At 37.0% G+C, this 19,076-nt stretch overlaps 1 protein-coding gene across 2 annotated transcripts; it reads right to left on the minus strand.

Moving 5' to 3' along the window:
- Positions 1-4,726: 4,726 nt before the first annotated feature.
- On the minus strand, positions 4,727-8,130 carry LOC149226477 (pentatricopeptide repeat-containing protein At3g12770-like). 2 transcript variants are annotated; one of them, XM_089377506.1, is made up of 2 exons: positions 6,429-8,130; positions 6,246-6,337 (listed from the first exon to the last, which is right to left on the minus strand). In XM_089377506.1, the coding sequence occupies exons 1-2, from the start codon at positions 7,870-7,872 to the stop codon at positions 6,321-6,323; spliced, it is 1,461 nt and encodes a 486-aa protein (XP_089233632.1). In that variant the 5' UTR covers positions 7,873-8,130; the 3' UTR covers positions 6,246-6,320. The 2 variants fall into 2 exon arrangements, with proteins under 2 accessions (XP_089233631.1, XP_089233632.1); XM_089377505.1 differs by having other exon boundaries at positions 4,727-8,129.
- Between the last annotated feature and the right edge of the window lie 10,946 nt (positions 8,131-19,076).

A 19,076-nucleotide genomic window follows, 5' to 3' on the forward strand; every position in this document is an offset into this window, starting at 1 on the left:
GCTAAACAAGGAAGCTCTTCCTTAAGCGAACTAGAGACAAAAGAAGCAAAACTAGAAAAGGTTAAAGAAGAAGCCTTGGAGGAAGAACAATCAAATGAGGGAACAATTGCTAGCCAAGAGGAGATAGGAAATGGTCAGGCATCACCTTCGAAGACTCACAAGAGATGGTATCAAAAGAACCATCCTTCAGACTAAATCATTGGGGACATCAATGAAGGCATAGGAACCAAAAGAAATCGACAGATACGCATGCCAAAATAAGCACATCCTATGCTCTTATCTACATATGAGCCTAGCAATTTTGAAGAAGCCAATCATGATGAAAATTGGATAGTAGCAAGGAATGAAGAATTTGATTAGATTGAAAAGAATGGCACATGGGAATTGGTTCCATGACCAAAAGACAAAAATGTCATTGGAACATAATGGGTCTTCAGGAACATGCTGAATGAGGATGGACAGGTTACCAGGAACAAGGCAATATTGGTCTGTAAAGTATACGCACAGGGTGAGGGAATAGACTTCGAAGAGACATTTGCACCCGTCACTAGAATGGAAGCCATCATGATGTTTTTGGCCTATGCTTGTTTGAGAAAGATCATGGTGTATCAGATGGATGAAAAGTCAACATTCCTTAACAGAGAACTAGAAGAAGAGGGATACATAGAACAACCTAAAGGATTTATGCTTACTGACAAAAGGGATTATGTTTGTATGTTGAAGAAGGCTTTATATGGTCTCTTAGAGCTTGGTATGCCCATCTAGACAGGTACTTGCAGAAACAAGGTTTCAAAAGAGGAAATGTTGATAACAACCTTTATGTGAAGATTGAACAAGACAATTTGACCATCATTGAAGTATATGTGGATGACATCATCTTTGGCAGCAATGATGACATGTTAAGTAAGAAGTTTGCATCAGACATGTAGAGTGAGTTTGAGATGTCATTGCTTGGTGAGTTGACTTTCTTCAAGATGACAAGGGCACATTCATTTGTCAAACTAAGTATATTAAAGAAATGTTGAAAATGTTTCAAATGGAAGACAAAAAACCTATGTTGCACAGGTTCCCGAACTCGGGGGTGGGGTTCTCGAATCCATCTTGGGTTCTCGTCCCCAAATATCAGATTCGAGTTCAGGTGCTTCTGAGAAGAACCCATAAGAACCGAGTTCTTCATTAAAAAAATTTGGGTTCTTTTGTCTTGATGGAGACGGAGAACCCCGATGATTGTTACTTGGAACCCCAAAATCGGGTTCTTTTGGGTTCTTTGGGGTTCATTTTAGTTTTTATTTTTTTAATTTTTAGTTAATTTAAGGGGATTTCGCTAATATTCTAGGTAGCTAGTTCTTCATCTTGCGAGAAGAATTGGAGTACTTATGCCTTTATCCATTTAGTGAAGAGAAATATGTTGGGCTCAAAGAAGGCAAAGAACTTAGTGTACGTTCATAGCACACTTCGTCTCATATCTCGAAAAGACCTTGGATACAAGGAGGGTCCTTTCAAGAGATGGGACCAATACACAAATGATGCTATGTGTGTGTACGAGGAGATACAACCAGATGGCCTTATTGAACTACCCCCAGTTGCTATGGATGAGCAAGAGCCTCAAGAAGAGAGTGATTCCTACCTAGAGAGCATGCTAAGTGAAGATCTAAGTGATGCTGATGACATGGCTTGAGGAAGCCATTGTTCACTATTAGCTATTTTTATTTTAGTATTTTAAAATTTCCTAGTTCTTGTATGGAGATGCCTGAAGACAAATTTTGAATGTAGTATGACAATGGACATATATCATGATTCTTATTAATATGTAAACTCCAATTTGCACTTGATATCAAACTAGAAATTTTGAAATTTCATTATGAATGTTGAATGTTCAATGATGTGCATATTTAAATATTTAAAGTTTAAATCATAAATATTTTAGTTTTCTTGTTTAAAGTTGAAAAATATACAAATTCTTATATATTATAATTTATAAAATATAATATTTATGTATACATATATATATATATATATATATATATATATATATTATAATAAACCCTCGACGAACCCACGCGCCTTGTTTCAAAAAATGAAGTACCCATTCCCAAACCCACGTTTCCTGGCAACATAGCAAAAAACCGATTAACACACCAATGTTGACTTGTTGCAAGTTGAGCATGGATGATATATCTAGGGATGCAGACCAAAGACTATATAGATCAATGATTGGCAGCCTATTGTATGTACCAACTTCTGGGCTAGATGTGATACAGGTAGTTGGACTGATAGCACATTTCTAAGTAGCACCAAAAGAGTCCAATGTTGTTGCACTAAAGAGAATTTTTTGATACCTCAAGGGAACAACAAATTTTGGCCTGTGGTATCCAAAAGGAAATGACTTAACCATCACAGCTTATACAGATGCAGATTTGGTAGGCAGTGTTGATGATCGTAAAAGCACTAGTGGAGCAGCCTTTTACTTAGGTGGTTGTCTTGTATCATGGTTGAGCAAGAAGCAGTCTTCAGTCTCCTTGTCCACAACGGAAACATAATAACATAATACATAACAACATCAACATGTTGTACTCAGGTCATCTGGATGAAACAAATGTTGCAGGATCTTTACGTGAAATTTGTTGAGCCCATTCCAATGTTCTGCGTCAACACCAGTGCCATAAGCATCTCCAAGAATCTTGTCATGTATTCGAAAACAAAACACATTCCTATCAAGTATCACTTTGTTCGAGAACAATTTGCAGAAGGAATAAAGGTGGAATATATTGGGACAAGGGAGCAAATAGCTGACATCTTCACCAAACCTTTACCGCAAGAAACTTTTGAGTATCTTCAGCAGAAGCTTGGGATTCTTCCAGGTTCACATTGATGTCCATTTCATCCAGCCCAACAGATAGGGGGAGCAGAGTCAGCTTGCAAGTAAACAATAGCAGGCAAATTGTCAGGGGGAGTCACCCTTTGCCCGATTTCTACAAAGAAGTGAAAGAATGTACTAATCATTGCCTCTGAAATGCATCGAAAAGTCAATGAATTATTTTATTGGATTAAAATCAGGAATCCGACATCTGAAGGTTAGCTAAAGAGTCCAGTACGGATTAAAAAATGTATCATAAGGTTGGTCATTTCCTTGCGGAATGTCAGGGAAAGCACCAGCACTAAGCATGAAAGAGATTCATGGCAACTCATAGAAGAGGATCAAGAAAAAATGAACTTATACACTCTTGGTCAGGATCATTCTTGTGTGCCAGATCAGATATTTGATAGTTGTATGAGTTGATGTATAAAATGGCCAGTTTGATGAGGAAAATCAACGACATTTGAACTCTTGGAAGCAATAGCGAAAGAAAAGAGGAAGCAATCCCTAAGCCACCCAGATCTCAGCCTTAAAGGTGGTGAGTATGTTCTGTCGAAAGTTATTTTCTTGGACCTTGGTATTTTGTCTACAAAGTCAGCTGGGTCAGAACTTTTGGCTTTCAGTTTCGAAAGGTTCTGACCACAGTATTATCCTTTTATTATGTAAGTCTCATCTTTTGAGTATGGCAAACTATGTATTCAGGTTATGTTGGGGACATTTTGGTTACAGATGCTGTACTGGCCAGGCATTTAGCTGTCTCCTATGAGAGTTAGTGAATTCAAGGTGCCTTAGTCTATCAAAAAAATAAGCTGTCCACAATTTGCATGCATCTTGTCAGATAATCTATAACCCAAGGTCAGGATGGCCCAACAAAGCTCTTACGACTCATTAAAGTGGCTCAGTTAGCATAAGAGAGCATTGTACAACTACATGCATAAATTCAGTGAGCATGGGACACACAACCTGATACTGAAACTGTCAGTGTGGGTTTGGTCTAGTAGCCAAGATTTCCCCCGCTAACGGGTGCCTAATCGATTGAAAGAGCACATGTAGCACAGCATAATATTTTACTGCTGGAATCACCATTAAGAAGAGCAATAGTGGACCCTGCTTTGGGCCCGTATCCTGGCTTACTTCGTGGGAATGAAATAAGGTCCTTTAGTTGGGTAGCTGAATCCTGCCTGAATGATAGACCTAGTACCCAGCCCATGAGCCCTTATACATCATATATATAAAGATATGTTGCTTCATCTTTACAGAATCATTTGTAAATCTGTCCCTGTCACACTTGGTGGGTGCATAAATCCATTTTAGGAATATGCTGCTTCAAAATCTTGGTTTCTGTGATATGGGTGCCTTTGCAAGCCCAAACCTGGTCTGCTTCAACAACATAATATACAAGAACCCTTAAGCAATATGCGTACGTGATTATTATAACATACGAAATTCAGGTGACAATTCACTGAATCGATCATTCTGTCTAATCCTAACCATGTGTGTTTTTATCAGAATGTGCAAAACCAAATGATGCTTTCTAAGATCTCCATATATGAACATTAGTGATGAGAAAATAAATAGCTGGTGCCTGGCTACAACTTATGGCCTAAGTCACATGACACGAGAACACGAGACACGGAGGACACGTAAATACGAGTATTCAATACGAAACGCAGCGACCTGGAAACAAGACACGGGGGACACGTTTTATATATATTTAATAAAAATATATATATATATACCGAAAAATAGTTTTTTATCCATATTAAATTGCAGGTTGCAACTTATCTAATCAAATTAAAATATAATTACTTCTCAAAGTTCATAGTTCACTTTAAAAAAATAAATAAAATCAAAATTTACAATTAGAAATTAGAATGTGATATGCTTGGTCTTGATTCTTGAATATTCAATGTTCATTGTTCATGTACAACTTACAAGCACATAAGAAAATAACTAAAGTTTAATCCTATTGATTTCCTCTGCCCCTCTTGCGAGAAAATGCCACAGCTTTCCCTTTCCCTCTAGATGTAGATGCTGATGCTGGTGGAGTTGGCAATGGAGTTTGCTATGCTCTAGAAGCTGAAGAACTAGAAGTAGGAGCTATAAGAGGTAGACCACGTCCTCTATTGGTGGCAGGGGTAGCTCGGGCAGGTGGTGTCACCTGGAAACCTCCCAACCCTGAAAAACTGATAAGCCTGCTGCATTTTGAATGAAATCTAAAATTCTACTTTCTCCATATGAAATCTAACGAGGCCGAAACCACTTTCAAACATCCTGAGTCATTTCATGGTAATGTTAAAAATTTAAGTAAAAGGATGAAAATGAAGATTAAGGAGAATGTCACTTTTACTTTAAGAATTTAACATTACCATGAATAGCATATCAATACTAGGGCCTAGACTTGATCATTAAGTTGCCCCACTCAAAAATTATTTGTTTCTTTCACAAAAAATGGCAACTTATGCAGGCAACGTTTTCTATCAACGGAATACGCGTTTTCCAGATGCAGGACACGACGAAAACCGGCGAATACGTTTTACATTTTATAGGACACGATGAAAAACGTTTTCGACACGTTTTAGGGCCGTTTTCGTGTCCGACACGTAAAATACGGGACACGGGACCTTGGAGGACGTGTCCTGTGACTTAGCTTATGGCTAATAGCCAGTTTAAATCATCATCCACTTGAATTATCATCACCAATAATCTCCACAAGAACAAATTCCACCCCTAAAATGATGGAACCGATTGGTATCTCTAACAAAAATTTCTCGCCCTACAAACCTGGAGATAAACTTGGTGGTAGTGTGGCAATCACCACACATCCGAAGGTTATTTATAACCCGAATAGGTGTGCCCGGGCATGTATTTATAAGTCCAAAAATAATAGCAAGCTTCTCACTGTGGCCGTAGAGAACTTGTCCCTTATCTTCCTCTTCCACATCTTGTAGCACAAAATTCATGTTGGGTGCATACCCTGCATCCTTCATTTGCCCAGCCAAGCTCTCCAACATAGCATAGATCACCTCTGCTTGTGGATGTGATTTGTCTCCTACATAGAAAGCATGCACCTTATTATCTACCTCAATCCAACTGCATCCTGGATTCTTTATCAACCCCCTATCTCTCATCATTTTTCTTATTTTTGCAACGTCATCCCCTCTACCAGCCGTGGCATAGATATTTGACATCAGTACATAATTTCCAGCATTTTGGGGTTCAAGAACAAAAAGACGTTCTGCCACACGCTCTGCTAACTCTATATTGCCATGCATTCTGCAGGCACCAAGTAAAGCTCCCAAAACACATGCATCAGGTTCAAGTGGCATCTTGTTGATAAAGTGTTGTGCCTCACTCAGACATCCAGATCGACCAAGAAGATCGACCATGCAGGCATAGTGCTCCACAGTAGGCATAATGCCATAATCGTGACTCATGCTCCTGAAATATTGCCAACCTTCATTCACCAGGCCAGCATGGCTGCAAGCAGAGAGAACACTAGTCAAAGTGATGCCATCCGGTGTTACTCTTGCTTTTTGCATTTCATAAAAGAGTTTGAGAGTTTCCTCACCGTGCCCATGCATAGCATGTCCTGAAATTATTGCATTCCACAAAGCCACATCTCTCTGAGGAATTCTGTCAAACACTTGGTGAGCATTGATTATATTTCCACATTTTGCATACATAACTACAAGAGCACTGCCCACAACAGCATCGGACTCTAAGCCACCTCTGACTATGAACCCATGGATTTCCTTGCCTTGTTGCAGAGAGGTCAAATTGGTGCATACCGCAAGAACACTCATAACAGTGACCGAATTTGGTTTCATACCTGACAACTGCATTTTATACATGAGCATCAAGGCCTCGTCACCGAGCCCATTCTGCGCATAACCCGCAATCATGGAATTCCATGTGACCACATCTCTGCGAGACATTTTGTCAAAAACATGGCGTGCATTTTCTATACTTCTACATTTGGCATACATGTCTACAAGAGCACTTCCTACAAAAACATCCGACTCAAATCCACTACTTTTAATATAATCATGAATCTTTTTTCCCTGTTCCAAGTCTGCTAAATTCGCACATGCGGGAAGAATACTAGAGACCGTAACGGAGTCCGCCTTCATGCCGGCCAATTGCATTTGTGAGAAAAGTTTCAAAGACTCAAACCCCTGGCCATTCTGCACATAACCCGCAATTATTGCGTTCCATGAAACCACATCTCTTTCAGGCATTTTGTCAAACACTGTCCGTGCATCCTTTACACTCCTGCATTTAGCATACATGTCTATAAGCGCATTTCCTACAAAAATGTCTTCTTCAAAAGCACAGCGAATTACATAACTGTGAACCAACTTGCCTGTTTGCAGGGCTACTAGACCGGCGCAAGCCTTGAGGACGCTTGGAAAAACAAAAATGTCAAGCTGCATCCCTGTGCATCTCAATTCAGAGAATAAACCCATCGTCCCCTCCCAAACCCTGTGCTTCGCATATCCTCCGATCAGTGCATTCCATGAAAACATGTTTCGTTCAGGCAATTCGTCGAACACATGACGTGCATCATCAATGCTACCGCACTTGACATACATAATTTCAAGTTTGGTTTCTAGGAAGGTGTTTTTTTCCTCAATCCCTCTTGTGAGCAGATGGGCATGGATTCTCTTGCCTTCCGCCAGAGCTTTCGCGCTGGCGCATGAATCTAAGAGATGGGTATAACTATGACAGTCAATTCCAACACCTGTCATGTCCATATCATGCAGAATGTCAAATGCCTCCTTCAATCGGTTCTTCCGACAAAGTGTTTGAATGTCTTGCGATTCCGCCATTCGATTCATAATTGGTTTCTCAGCGGTAATAGAAATGCTCACTCTGCAGAGTTTATGGAGAAATCCAAAAATCAAGCTCACGCAGGTTCCGTAAATTTCTGAATTCCGCCGATCAGGTAATGCTCCCAATTTTGCAAAACCAGTAATGGTCCTCTTGTCCGTCACTCCTGCGTGACGGACCATTTTTTAAGGAAGTGGAAATGAAAATTGTATTGGAGGTCACAGTACAGATTGGGATTTCTTCTTCACTTGCTCCATTGTTTTCCCCTCCCATGGAGAAACAAACTAACCATTGCATTCCCTCTTGGTTGCGGTTTATTGATACACTGGAATCATTGCAGTGTTCAATGTTTGGAACCAATTAGTGTTAAATTTTTTGAACCATTCCTCAAATGCAATACATCTTTGTTCGGTATTTCTTTTCATTTGACAAAGCATACAAAATTTATTGAACTTCAATTTGGCCTAGGATGAATCAACCACACTGACTAGTTTGAAACGCGTCAACAAATGAAATATCATATAATTGTCGGTCAATTTTTTTTCTAAAAATTTGATATGGATAACAGAGACCTCAATTCAACAATACAAAATTTATATTCACAAAAATTTAAACATTTATTTTGTTAGATAAATTTTTATTAATTTCATTATTTTAACCATAGTTTAAATAAGTATTTGATAAAACTTAATGTATTCACTATTTGTTTAAAATTATATGAAACAAGTGTAATATGGTTTAATATTTGTTTTTTAATTAAAAAAAATTAATAGCTAAATTAAAATAAAAATAATAAAGTGGAAATGTTTTTTTTATTAAAATTATTATTTAAATATGATAATTCCAATAACTAAAACTTTAATAATAATTACAATGCATTTATTAAGAATTTTTAATTTATTTATTAAATTGTAACCTTGGACATAAAAACACATCAAAACTCTATAAATTGTGTGCCAAAAAAAGTACTTTGAATGCCTATCATTCATATTTTTTTTTTTTTAATTTTTTTTTTCTTTTCTTTTTTTTTTCAGAGGGGAAATCCCCTATGAAAGAAGCTGAATATATACATCATGGTACAAATATTACATTAGAATATGTCGCATCAAACTGCAACTCAGAAATCACAATAGTTGCACCACAGCGCGGGCATGTAACGCGGGTCGAACCCAAGTGGGGAGGCTAATAACCGGCCATCCCATCCACGCGGGATAACGACCGCATACTTATTAGTTAGTAATCTTTATTATTCACACTTATGAGTCACTAATTCTACTTAAAACTTATAATGATTAATTACATATGTTTGTGCATGAATGGATTTGCAATTGTCACTTTGGTCTAATGAGTTTTTGGGAAAGTTGTTATGAATAACTTCAATGTTGTATTTATGAATAAATTTAGTTTATTTTAATTTTTTTTATTTATAATTATAGTTTTTTACATTGTATTGAATATATTTTTTTTTTAATTTTTTTTTAATAAATTAAGATTTTATATTAATCTTGAGAGTTAATTCAATTGGTTGAGTTTTTGTCACTAAAGCATTTCATAAGTGTTAATAAGAAATTATTTCCTTTAAAAAAATTGAAATTTCCTATTCTTATATTTAAAAATAATAATTAATTATTTCAATAAACTCCACGTATATAAAATCATTATTCAAAAATAATTAATTAATTATAAATTTAATCTAACAAAATTTAAATATAATAATAATCAATAATAAATCTAATTTAATTAAATTTAAAACTAAATCGTACTAAATTTAAAACCAAATTAAATTGAAAAGAAAAAATACAATTTAAATGCCTTTTATTCCTCACTTAAATATAGGACAATGCATAAATATAAATAAAAATGACTGATATTTAATATTTTTTATTAGGTGTACCTCCCTACTTGAATTGTAAATGTAATCATCGGATATTGCATAGACTTTATTTCACAATTTTTTTATTTTAAAAAATTATTTTATAAATATAATAAAAAATTATAAAGAAAAAAGAAAGAAATTATTTTAAGGTTTATGAGGCTAAAGATAGGTTATGGGACAGATATTTAATATAATTTTATAGTTGTACATCCGTACTTGAATTGCAAATGTAATCATCGGATATTGCATAAACTTTATTTCACAATTTTTTATTTTAAAAAATTATTTTATAAATATAATAAAAAAATTATAAAGAAAAAAGAAAGAAATTATTTTTAGGTTTATGAGGCTAAAGATAGGTTATGGTATAGATTGCTTCGTCATCTGCTTAATGTATTTGGCTTTTTTTTTCGCTGTTAAGCCTCACAATAAATGCTCCCAACTTCTCGACAAACCCCTTGCTAAATAGATTATCCAAAAAGCTAGTTGCGAGCATATCTGCATAACTTTCCTTGTTGCCTTTGAAGGCCTCACATTCTAAAATGAAATGCTTTTTTGTTTCCACTTTTCCCGAAGAACAAAAAATGAGTATTCTTTCCTCCCACACTTCTTTTGGCCTTTTCTAGTGCCCTGTTTCACAATAGAGTTGATGAGAATTAGTTCTTAACTGAGCAATAAGAATTTTGGCTCTCCGAGAGATATTGGTCTCTATGTATGCTTTTGGTTGATGACTATGAGTGGGATTAAACACTTCAATATAGTACTTTTTCTTTCTTCCTAGCTCTTTATCCCAAGTACGCTTGTGGAACTTATCCATAACAAAAGCTTTTATCTCTTTGTTGTTTATGGGACACATGTTCAAGCAAATACCTCATTTACTAAACCATTTGTTATTTTGGTGCATCTAAGTTTTTTTTTTGCTTTTTTGTTTTTGTTTTTGTTTTTTTTTTTTGCACAATCTATCATTAAAAACAACCTTAGGCCAACTGTCATCTTCCATTTGCCTAAATTTTTTTAAGTACCTTATGACTCGCACCATAACTATTGCTTCAATAGAAACACCACACTTATGAGTCACTAATTCTACTTAAAACTTATAATGATTAATTACATATTTGTCACACTTATAATCTTTATTATTCACACTTATGATTCACTAATTCTACTTAAAACTTATAATGATTAATTACATATTTGTATGCATGAATGGAATTGCATTTGTCATATTTGTCACTTTGGTCTAGGGTGTTTTGGGGCAGATTGATTGAAGTGGCAAAGTTGTTATGAATAACTTCAATGTTGTGTTTATGAATAAATTTAGCTTATTTTAATTTTTTATTTATAACTATAGTTTTTTACATTGTGTTGAATAATTCTATTTTTTTGTAAATTTTATTTTTTTAATAAATTAAGATTTTATATTAACTTTGAGAATTAATTTAATTAATTGAGTTTTTGTTACTAAAAACACTTCTCAAGTGTTAAGAAAAAATTATTTCCTCCAAAATATATATATATATTTTAAATAATAATTAATTATTTCAATAAACTCCACTAAATAAAGTCATTATTTAAAAAAAATTCAAGTAATTATAAATTTAATCTAACAAAATGTAAATATAATAATACTCAATAATAAATCTAATTAAATTAAATTTAAAACCAAATCATACTAAATTAAAAAATAAAAAAATAAAAAAAAATTGCTTTTTATTCCTCACTCCCCGTTAAAGGTTTAAATATCGGACCATGTATAAACATTACTTCGGCATTGCTTTATTTAAACTAGCGAAAAAAAACAAATTTTTTTATAAATATAAATAAAAATGACTGATATTAAATATAATTTTATAGTTGTACCTCTGTACTTGAATTGCAAATGCAATCATTGGATGTTGCATAAACTTTATTTCACCACCTTTTATTTTAAAAAATCATTTTATAAATATAATAAAAATTTATTAAGAAAGAAGCAAAAAAAAAGAAATTATTTTAATGTTTATGAGGCTAAAGATAGTTTATGGGACAAATTGTTTCTTCATCTGCTTGATGTATTCAGTGCTTTTTCTGTGAAGCCTCATAATAAATGTTCTCAACTTCTCGGCAAACCCCTCGCTAAATAGATTATCTCAAGAGCTAGCTGCGAGCATATCTGCATAACTTTCTTTGTTGTCTTTGAAGGCCTCACATTCTAAAATGAAATGTTTTTCTGTTTCCACTTTTTTCGGAAGAACAAAAAATGCATACCCTTTCCTCCCACACTTCTTTTGGCCTTTTCCAGCACCCCGTTTCACAACAGGGTTGATGAGAATTAGTCCTTAACTGATCAATAAGAATTTTGGCTCTCCAAGAGATATTGACCTCTATGTATGCTTTTAGTTGATGACTATGAGTGAGATTAAACACTTCAATATAGTACTTTTTCTTTCTTCCTAGCTCCTTATGCCAAGTACGCTTGTGGAACTTATCCATAACAAAAGTTTTTATCTCTTTGTTGTTTATGGGACACGTGTTCAAGCAAATACCCCATTTACTAAACCATTTGTTATTTCGCTGCATCCAAGTTTTTTTTTTGTTTTTTGTTTTTTGCACAATCTGTCATGAAAGACAACCTTAGGCCATCTACCATCTTCCATTTTCTCAATTTTTTTTAAATACCTTATGACTCGCACCATAGCAATTGCTTCAATAGGAGCAACCCTGTTTCACTTAACAAGATAGCATAAGGAACTGCACTTTTAATCTTGAATTTGTTTGTAATCAAACGCTTCTGAATTTTCTCAATTTATTTCCATTGCATGTCAGATGTACTGTTGGCCCATAGTTCACAACCACAGAGAATCATTGGAATCATTAGAAGCCCAAAAAGAGTTTGAGTGGTTTTCAGTCCCATAACTCTGTCTCTCTACACCTATTTTGAAAAACATAAAATGCTTTCCAACCCTCCAAAGTTCTTTTCTTTCTACAACCATCCCAACTTAGATTTTTGTTGAAGTCAATTCTGAGGTATTTGTAATCCGCAACTTCTTCCAAAATGTTGCCTTCAAAGTAGAACTTATGTTGGTTATGTTTTCTTTTTTTTTTTCAGAGAAAATCACTACTTTCGTTTCGCTAATATTGACTTGCATCCTCGCATTTCTACAAAAATGTTCAAGGGATAGTAAGTGCTCTTGCAAACCAAGAACTAATTTAGCAATTAGAATAAGGTCATTTGCATACAAAAGAAGCCTTATAACAAACTTGTCTAAATAGATATCATCACACCCTTGCGAATTTAACCACTCCTCAAGCTTGTCGATATATAAACCAAAAAGGGTAGGAGACAGTGGGCAACCTTACTTGACCCCGATATCGCTTCTAAAACTTTCAGAAATTTCTACTGAAGTTCTAATTTTGACTTTCACCTCTTCATATAGCCTATGCACAATTGCTCTCAAATGTTTAGGAACCCTAAGTTCCTTCATTCGATGCGAAATCTTATCCCTAGGAACCGTGTCAAACACTTTTTTGAAATCAACAAAGCAACAAAAGACTTCTTGCTTTTCCTCCCAGACTTTTTCAATGATGTGCCTTAAAGTTATATAATGATCAACTGTGGAATGTTTAGGTCTAAAACCTGCTTTCCCTTTAACACGCTTATCTCTTTCTTCTACCCACTTGCTAAATTTATTTTCTAGCATGCTTCCAAATAGCTTTGCAAACAAAGGGTTTATCATGATGGTCATATAATTGGAGGGATTATTGATGTTACCACTATTGAAAAGAGGTATTGCCACACCAGTTGTCCAATATGTGGGGAGACCTTGTTGTATGATGTTGTTGAAAATTTTTGTAATGTGAGGTGCAAGGATCTTTGAGCCCCACTTTAGATATTTTGCTTTGAGTTCAGCTAAGTCTTTTTCTTTTCCAACACCTAACTTCTTGATACCCATCTCTACCTCTTACACCGTGAAGAGTTTAGTATCAGTGTTGACCAGGGGGGCAAGGTCAACCTTGGGATCCTGCTCATAGAGTTGTCTTGCATAGTCAAACCATCTAGAAGTTGTAATACTATTTCTAGTTTGTATCTTTCTCTGTTGGAGCTCCTTCCAAAATAATTTGGGATTATTTTTCCCAAGGAAGATCAGTTCTTCCCTCCTTGAAACCATGAAATCAATGTGTTTCTTACTTAATAACTGATCTGAAAATGGGGCACTAAAGGGTTCTTGTGAGCTTACAAGAACCTCTCCCACTTCCAAAGCTTAAATATTCCCAAGATTTATTGATTAACCAATGTGGAATTAATAATGTGCTTGAACATAGGTGTATGCTTATATTTGTTTTAAAATTGTTATGTGTTGTAAGTTCACTTGCTTATGCTAGTATAAAATACATATGACAGTAAGTAAAGCAACAAATAAGCAACACACGCATAGCAACAAGATGCAGCAATAAAACAACACACATAACAACAATATTAATTTGGAGTTCACCCAAAACTCTTGGGCTACGTCTCCTTGAGCTCTAGTCAACTCGACTAGGCTCTCTAGGATTATGGTAGCAGTTCTTTTACAAGCTCCACGCTCAACTCCACTAGTTTACACAGAACACAATGGGCTTAGAACACCATCTCATCCTTGGCTCTGAAGCTCTTGGCTTTCTGGCTCTGGATCTTCGGCTCTGGCTTCTCTGAGCTCTCTCTCGGCCACTGCGTGCATCAATGGATCACTCGACCTCCAAGCACCCCTTTGTAACCTTCCAGCAACCTTCAGCAAACTCTGTTGTTGTCAATTGAGCTCTCTGGTTCACTCGACCTCCAAGTGACTCTCAAAACTCTCTGTGCTCCTCAGCAATCGTGCTCTCTGGCTTTTGTGAGGCCTCTTCCAGCTTTGCAGCTTCCCCAGCCGTTTCTCTGCGTGTAATCACTCCTCTGCAGCTTTGCGGCTTCTTCTTCTCCTTGTCTCTTCGACTGGCCATCTGGCTCTGTGGCTCTACGGCTCTCTCGGCGTTACAAACGCATCATTTCCTATAAAATGCCCGCTTGCAACATGGCACAATGATCAGCCCCAGTTACAAGGAATCGGGGGCCTTTCAAAAAAAAAAAAAACCATATTTCCCAATACACAAAGATATACCGGAAATACATAGGAAAACGCCTCATGGAGCGTTTAATCGGACTTCAAATATTATTGAATCGCCCCTAAAAACCCTTTCAGGTCCGCCTTTTATGGCTATCGCAAGCCCACCGTTGATCTGCATGATCGCTGATCCAACGGCTGACAGTCCGTTTCGGGTGGCTTATGTGCACAGAGGTTACTTGCCCGAAAAGGCGGTTTTCTCTCTCCTCAACCATGCCACGTGTCGGCTAGTGTATGGGTTCAGGTCGTGCCCGTTCAAAACCACTTACCGCCTAAGGCCCGCCCGAAATCCCGCTTACCACGGATTTCAAAATTTATAGGGCTGCATTTATAAACCTTTCGGGTCCGCCATTCTATCGCAAATCGCTATCGCATGGCGTAATGGCCAAAACCCAAATACATGGGAAATACATTGAAATTCCGAAGTTCCCGGACTTCAAATTCTATGAAATCGGGTCTATAAATCCTATCGGGTCCAGCTTTATCGCTTTCGAGTCATTTCCTTTGTATTTCGGTTTTATAGCAGAAAGGCGCTAATACACAGAAAATCCAAAAATCCTGGATTTCAAATTTTATGCAATCGGGTCCATAATCCCTATTGGGTCTAGGTCTTGATCGCTAATTGCAATCGCAACGACCCAGGGGTCTACCCTTTGGGTATGCCGACCGCCGACCCGCCGATTAAATTTGGACCGTTGATCTGATCCCCGATCGGACGGTTGATATTGCATCACATATCACTACGGCCCATGTCTTTTCATATTCCATATGTCGATGCTGATAATCGGCAATCGCATGTCGCATTGGCCCGAGGGTCCTTCCCTTTTGGGTGTGCCAATCGCCGATCGGCTGATCGGTCGATCGCAATCGCTCCATCGCATAGCCCGAGGTCCCAATATCGCATGCGGGCCTATCTCCGATGCGATAAGTCGGAGGTCACAGTCGGGGATCCCTTCCGCCTCCACTTTAAGTCCTCCACTCAACCCTTCCGATGCGATTTCCCTTTATTAAGGCCTTAAGCCCATTTTTAGAAGATTTTGCCTCCTTTTCAAAGGACAAAGGCAAACTTCTTTTTGCAATAACTTCTGCATTCGAAGTCCATTTTAGCCCATTCAAGTTGTAATAGATACAGAATGAGAAGATCTATGCAATGGGACTATTTCCAAGAGCATCCTTGGACTTTCATTTTCCTCTATGAGGAACAATTTAGACTTAGAAGTCTATCTTAGATCCATTTTGGATCACACCTTCCCACTAAAAGAACTTTTGGTCTCCAAAACACTGACATACTGATCTGAACAGTAAATGAGAGTAAAAACACCCTCTTTTTTCAGCCTCCATACAGTTGCCTTGCATAGTGCCTCTAAACCAAAGCCTTTGACCACTCTCCTTCCTAGATGTGCTAGTCCTCCTGGGAAGAGCTGGTTTCCTCCTTAACTTCGTGCAAAACTCATGCTGAGATGGTCACAAAAGATAGTTTGAACTTCTCTGCCTTGATCATTGATCCAAGGTGGCTCAAACAAATGTGAAGTTCATTTGCTTCACAAAATTCTCATTTGCACCTGTTTGACAAGCTGTCAACAACAACTGTTAACAACAACAGAAATACAGACAACAACTGGATGGCCTAAACTCCTGCTTCAACAAAAGAAACAGATTTTCACATCTTGTGAACACCTCCATGTCTTACATCTACATACAAATGATGGACTAGATAACAAACCCACAAAACATGCCTTTAAAACAAATGACCCTTCAAGTCAAGCATGTAGAAAAAGACCTCTAGGACTCTTTTTCAAAGATGAAACACTTCATCATTATCTCCATCTTGGAGACCAAGTTAACTTCTCCCAAGTCAACATTACATGCATGTTTACAACAAAGCAATCAACCCTTCAAGTTAATTACACATACATGTTCAAATACAAGGAAATCATCAACATCCCTGTGTTCATGCATCTCAAGCTTATGCATGCATTTCATCCTTCAACTTTTGCTTAAGCACACTGTACTTTCGAAGTTGAAATGAAATATAATGTTGCAGCAATAAAGTGAGCCTCCTACTCAACTTTTCCATTCACCTTCCTCGTAAAATCCTGCAACTTGCATTCCATTAACAAAGAAATGCAAATAGATACATTAATAGACATGCAATCTTAATTGGATAAGCACTCTAACCATTTCTTACCAATCCTTTTCAAAGGTCCTTCCTTTGTCTGCACATCAGCATCAACATGTGAATCATCCTGAAAAACATCTTTCATGGAAACTTCCTTTCCATTTCCGCCATCTTCTCTTTCCACCTTCTTCAACTTTTGTGGAAGCATTGCTAGATTCAGGGTCCAACACCTTTCAGCAAGATGCCCTTGCTTATGGCAGTAAGTCCAACACATGTGCATCCTCTTTACAGCATGATTTGCCTTGTCTAATGGACCTTTGGCTTCTTGCTTCTTTTCCTTCAAAAGTTTCCTGTATGTGGCCATTCTCTTCCAAAATCTAGAAACATTATGGTTATCCAAACCACAAAAGGAACAAACAATTCTTTTCCTATATCTATGTGGAAATTTGTCATGCTTTGCCAAATCAAAAGGAAGATGATTAGAACCAGATTCATGAGGAGGTGAATCAAATGAAGAAGTGGCTCCTTTTGAAACACCATCAATCTCCTCAAGGCTGTTAGAGTTTCCACAACTCTCTGGTTCAAGTGTGTGCTTCTGAACACCTACATCCTGCAAATGATGTTTCAAGCTATTGCATTCCTCCTGAATACAATCTTCACACTCTTGAGGTAGAGGACCTGAAATGAAACTCCTTCTTGGAACTGTTTCAATGGCCTTCATGGTAGCTTTGGAACTTCCTCCATAAGACTGTCCATAGCCAAGACCCAAATACTTAGGCCTTCCCTCAATTATTATTGGCTCAACAATACCTTGTGCATGCTTGCCCAAGCCCTTTCCTTCATAGCCCATCTTGGACATTAGCTTGGAATCTATGCCTCTGGTATGTTTTTCAAAAGAACCAATATAAGCATTCTTAAAAGACTTTGAAGACAAACAGGAACTATTTACCTCTTCTTCAAGTTGACACTTGACTAAGGCTTCTTTGGCAACAAAGAGTTGCGACTCCAACTCATGCATCCCTTTCAGGTTCATATTAGCAATATGAAGTTGCCTCTCCATTTCCCACAATCTGTCAGAAAACATCTGCTTCTCTTCCTCCACGGAATTCACCTGCTCTCTAAGTATGCTACTCTTCCTCCATCCTCATACATTTCTCTCACCATATCCATCATGGTGGACAAGTCTTCCTTCATGTCTTCATCAAAGACTCTTGTGAAGAAAGAAGAATTTGAGGACTCACTTGTAGAAGTTGTCATTATGCCAATGAACAAAAGAACTTCAAACAAGATTAATAAAGAGCTTATTCAACAACCTTTTGCAACAAACCTCTTGTGCTTCAAGGATTGCCTTGAGGTCCTTTGGGATAGAAGAATGCCTTCAGCCCTTCTTCCTTCTTGTCCTTCCTAGACTGAATTATCAATAGTTTTCCCTTTACCTCTGCAAACTCCAACAATAGTCAGTCTACAAACAATCAAACAATCAACCTTTGACTATTTAAACACCTTTCAGACAAGTAATCTTTGCTCTGTCAATCAATCATTCTGATCTAATACCACTTGCTCTGGTATAATCAGCGTTGATATCACCTTCTTGAAGGTGTGGTTAACCAATCTCAGGCTCTAATACCACCTGATCTGAAAATGGGGCACTAAAGGCTTCTTGTGAGCTTACAAGAACCTCTCCCACTTCCAAAGCTTAAATATTCCCAAGATTTATTGATTAACCAATGCAGAATTAATAATGTGCTTGAACATAGGTGTATGCTTATATTTGTTTTAAAACCGTTATGTGTTGTAAATTCACTTGCTTATGCTAGTATAAAATACATATGACAGTAAGTAAAGCAGCAAATAAGCAACACACGCATAGCAACAAGATGTTGCAATAAAACAACACATAATAGCAATATTTATTTGGAGTTCACCCAAAACTCTTGGGCTACGTCTCCTTGAGCTCTAGTCAACTTGACTAGGCTCTCTGCGATTATGGCAGTAGTTCTTTTACAAGCTCCACGCTCAACTCCATTGGTTTACATAGAACACAGTGGGCTTAGAACACCATCTCATCCTTGGCTCTGAAGCTCTCAACTTTCTAGCTTTGGATCTTCGGCTTTGGCTTCTCTGAGCTCTCTCTTGGCCACTGCGTGCATCAATGGATCACTCGACCTCCAAGCACCCCTTTGCAACCTTCTAGCAACCTTCAACAATCTCTGTTGCTGTCAATTGAGCTCTTTGGTTCACTCGACCTCCAAGTGACTCTCAAAATTCTCTGCG

Source organism: Pinus tabuliformis, chromosome J, assembly GCF_031772625.1.
Source record: "Pinus tabuliformis cultivar Carrire ecotype Pingquan chromosome J, CPIR1, whole genome shotgun sequence".
Classification (NCBI taxonomy): Eukaryota; Viridiplantae; Streptophyta; class Pinopsida; order Pinales; family Pinaceae; genus Pinus; species Pinus tabuliformis.

What these genes read in the sequence shown, in the direction of transcription:
- LOC149226477 (XM_089377505.1), bottom strand. Translation starts at nt 7,872, where the DNA reads ATGGTCCGTCACGCAGGAGTGACGGACAAGAGGACCATTACTGGTTTT.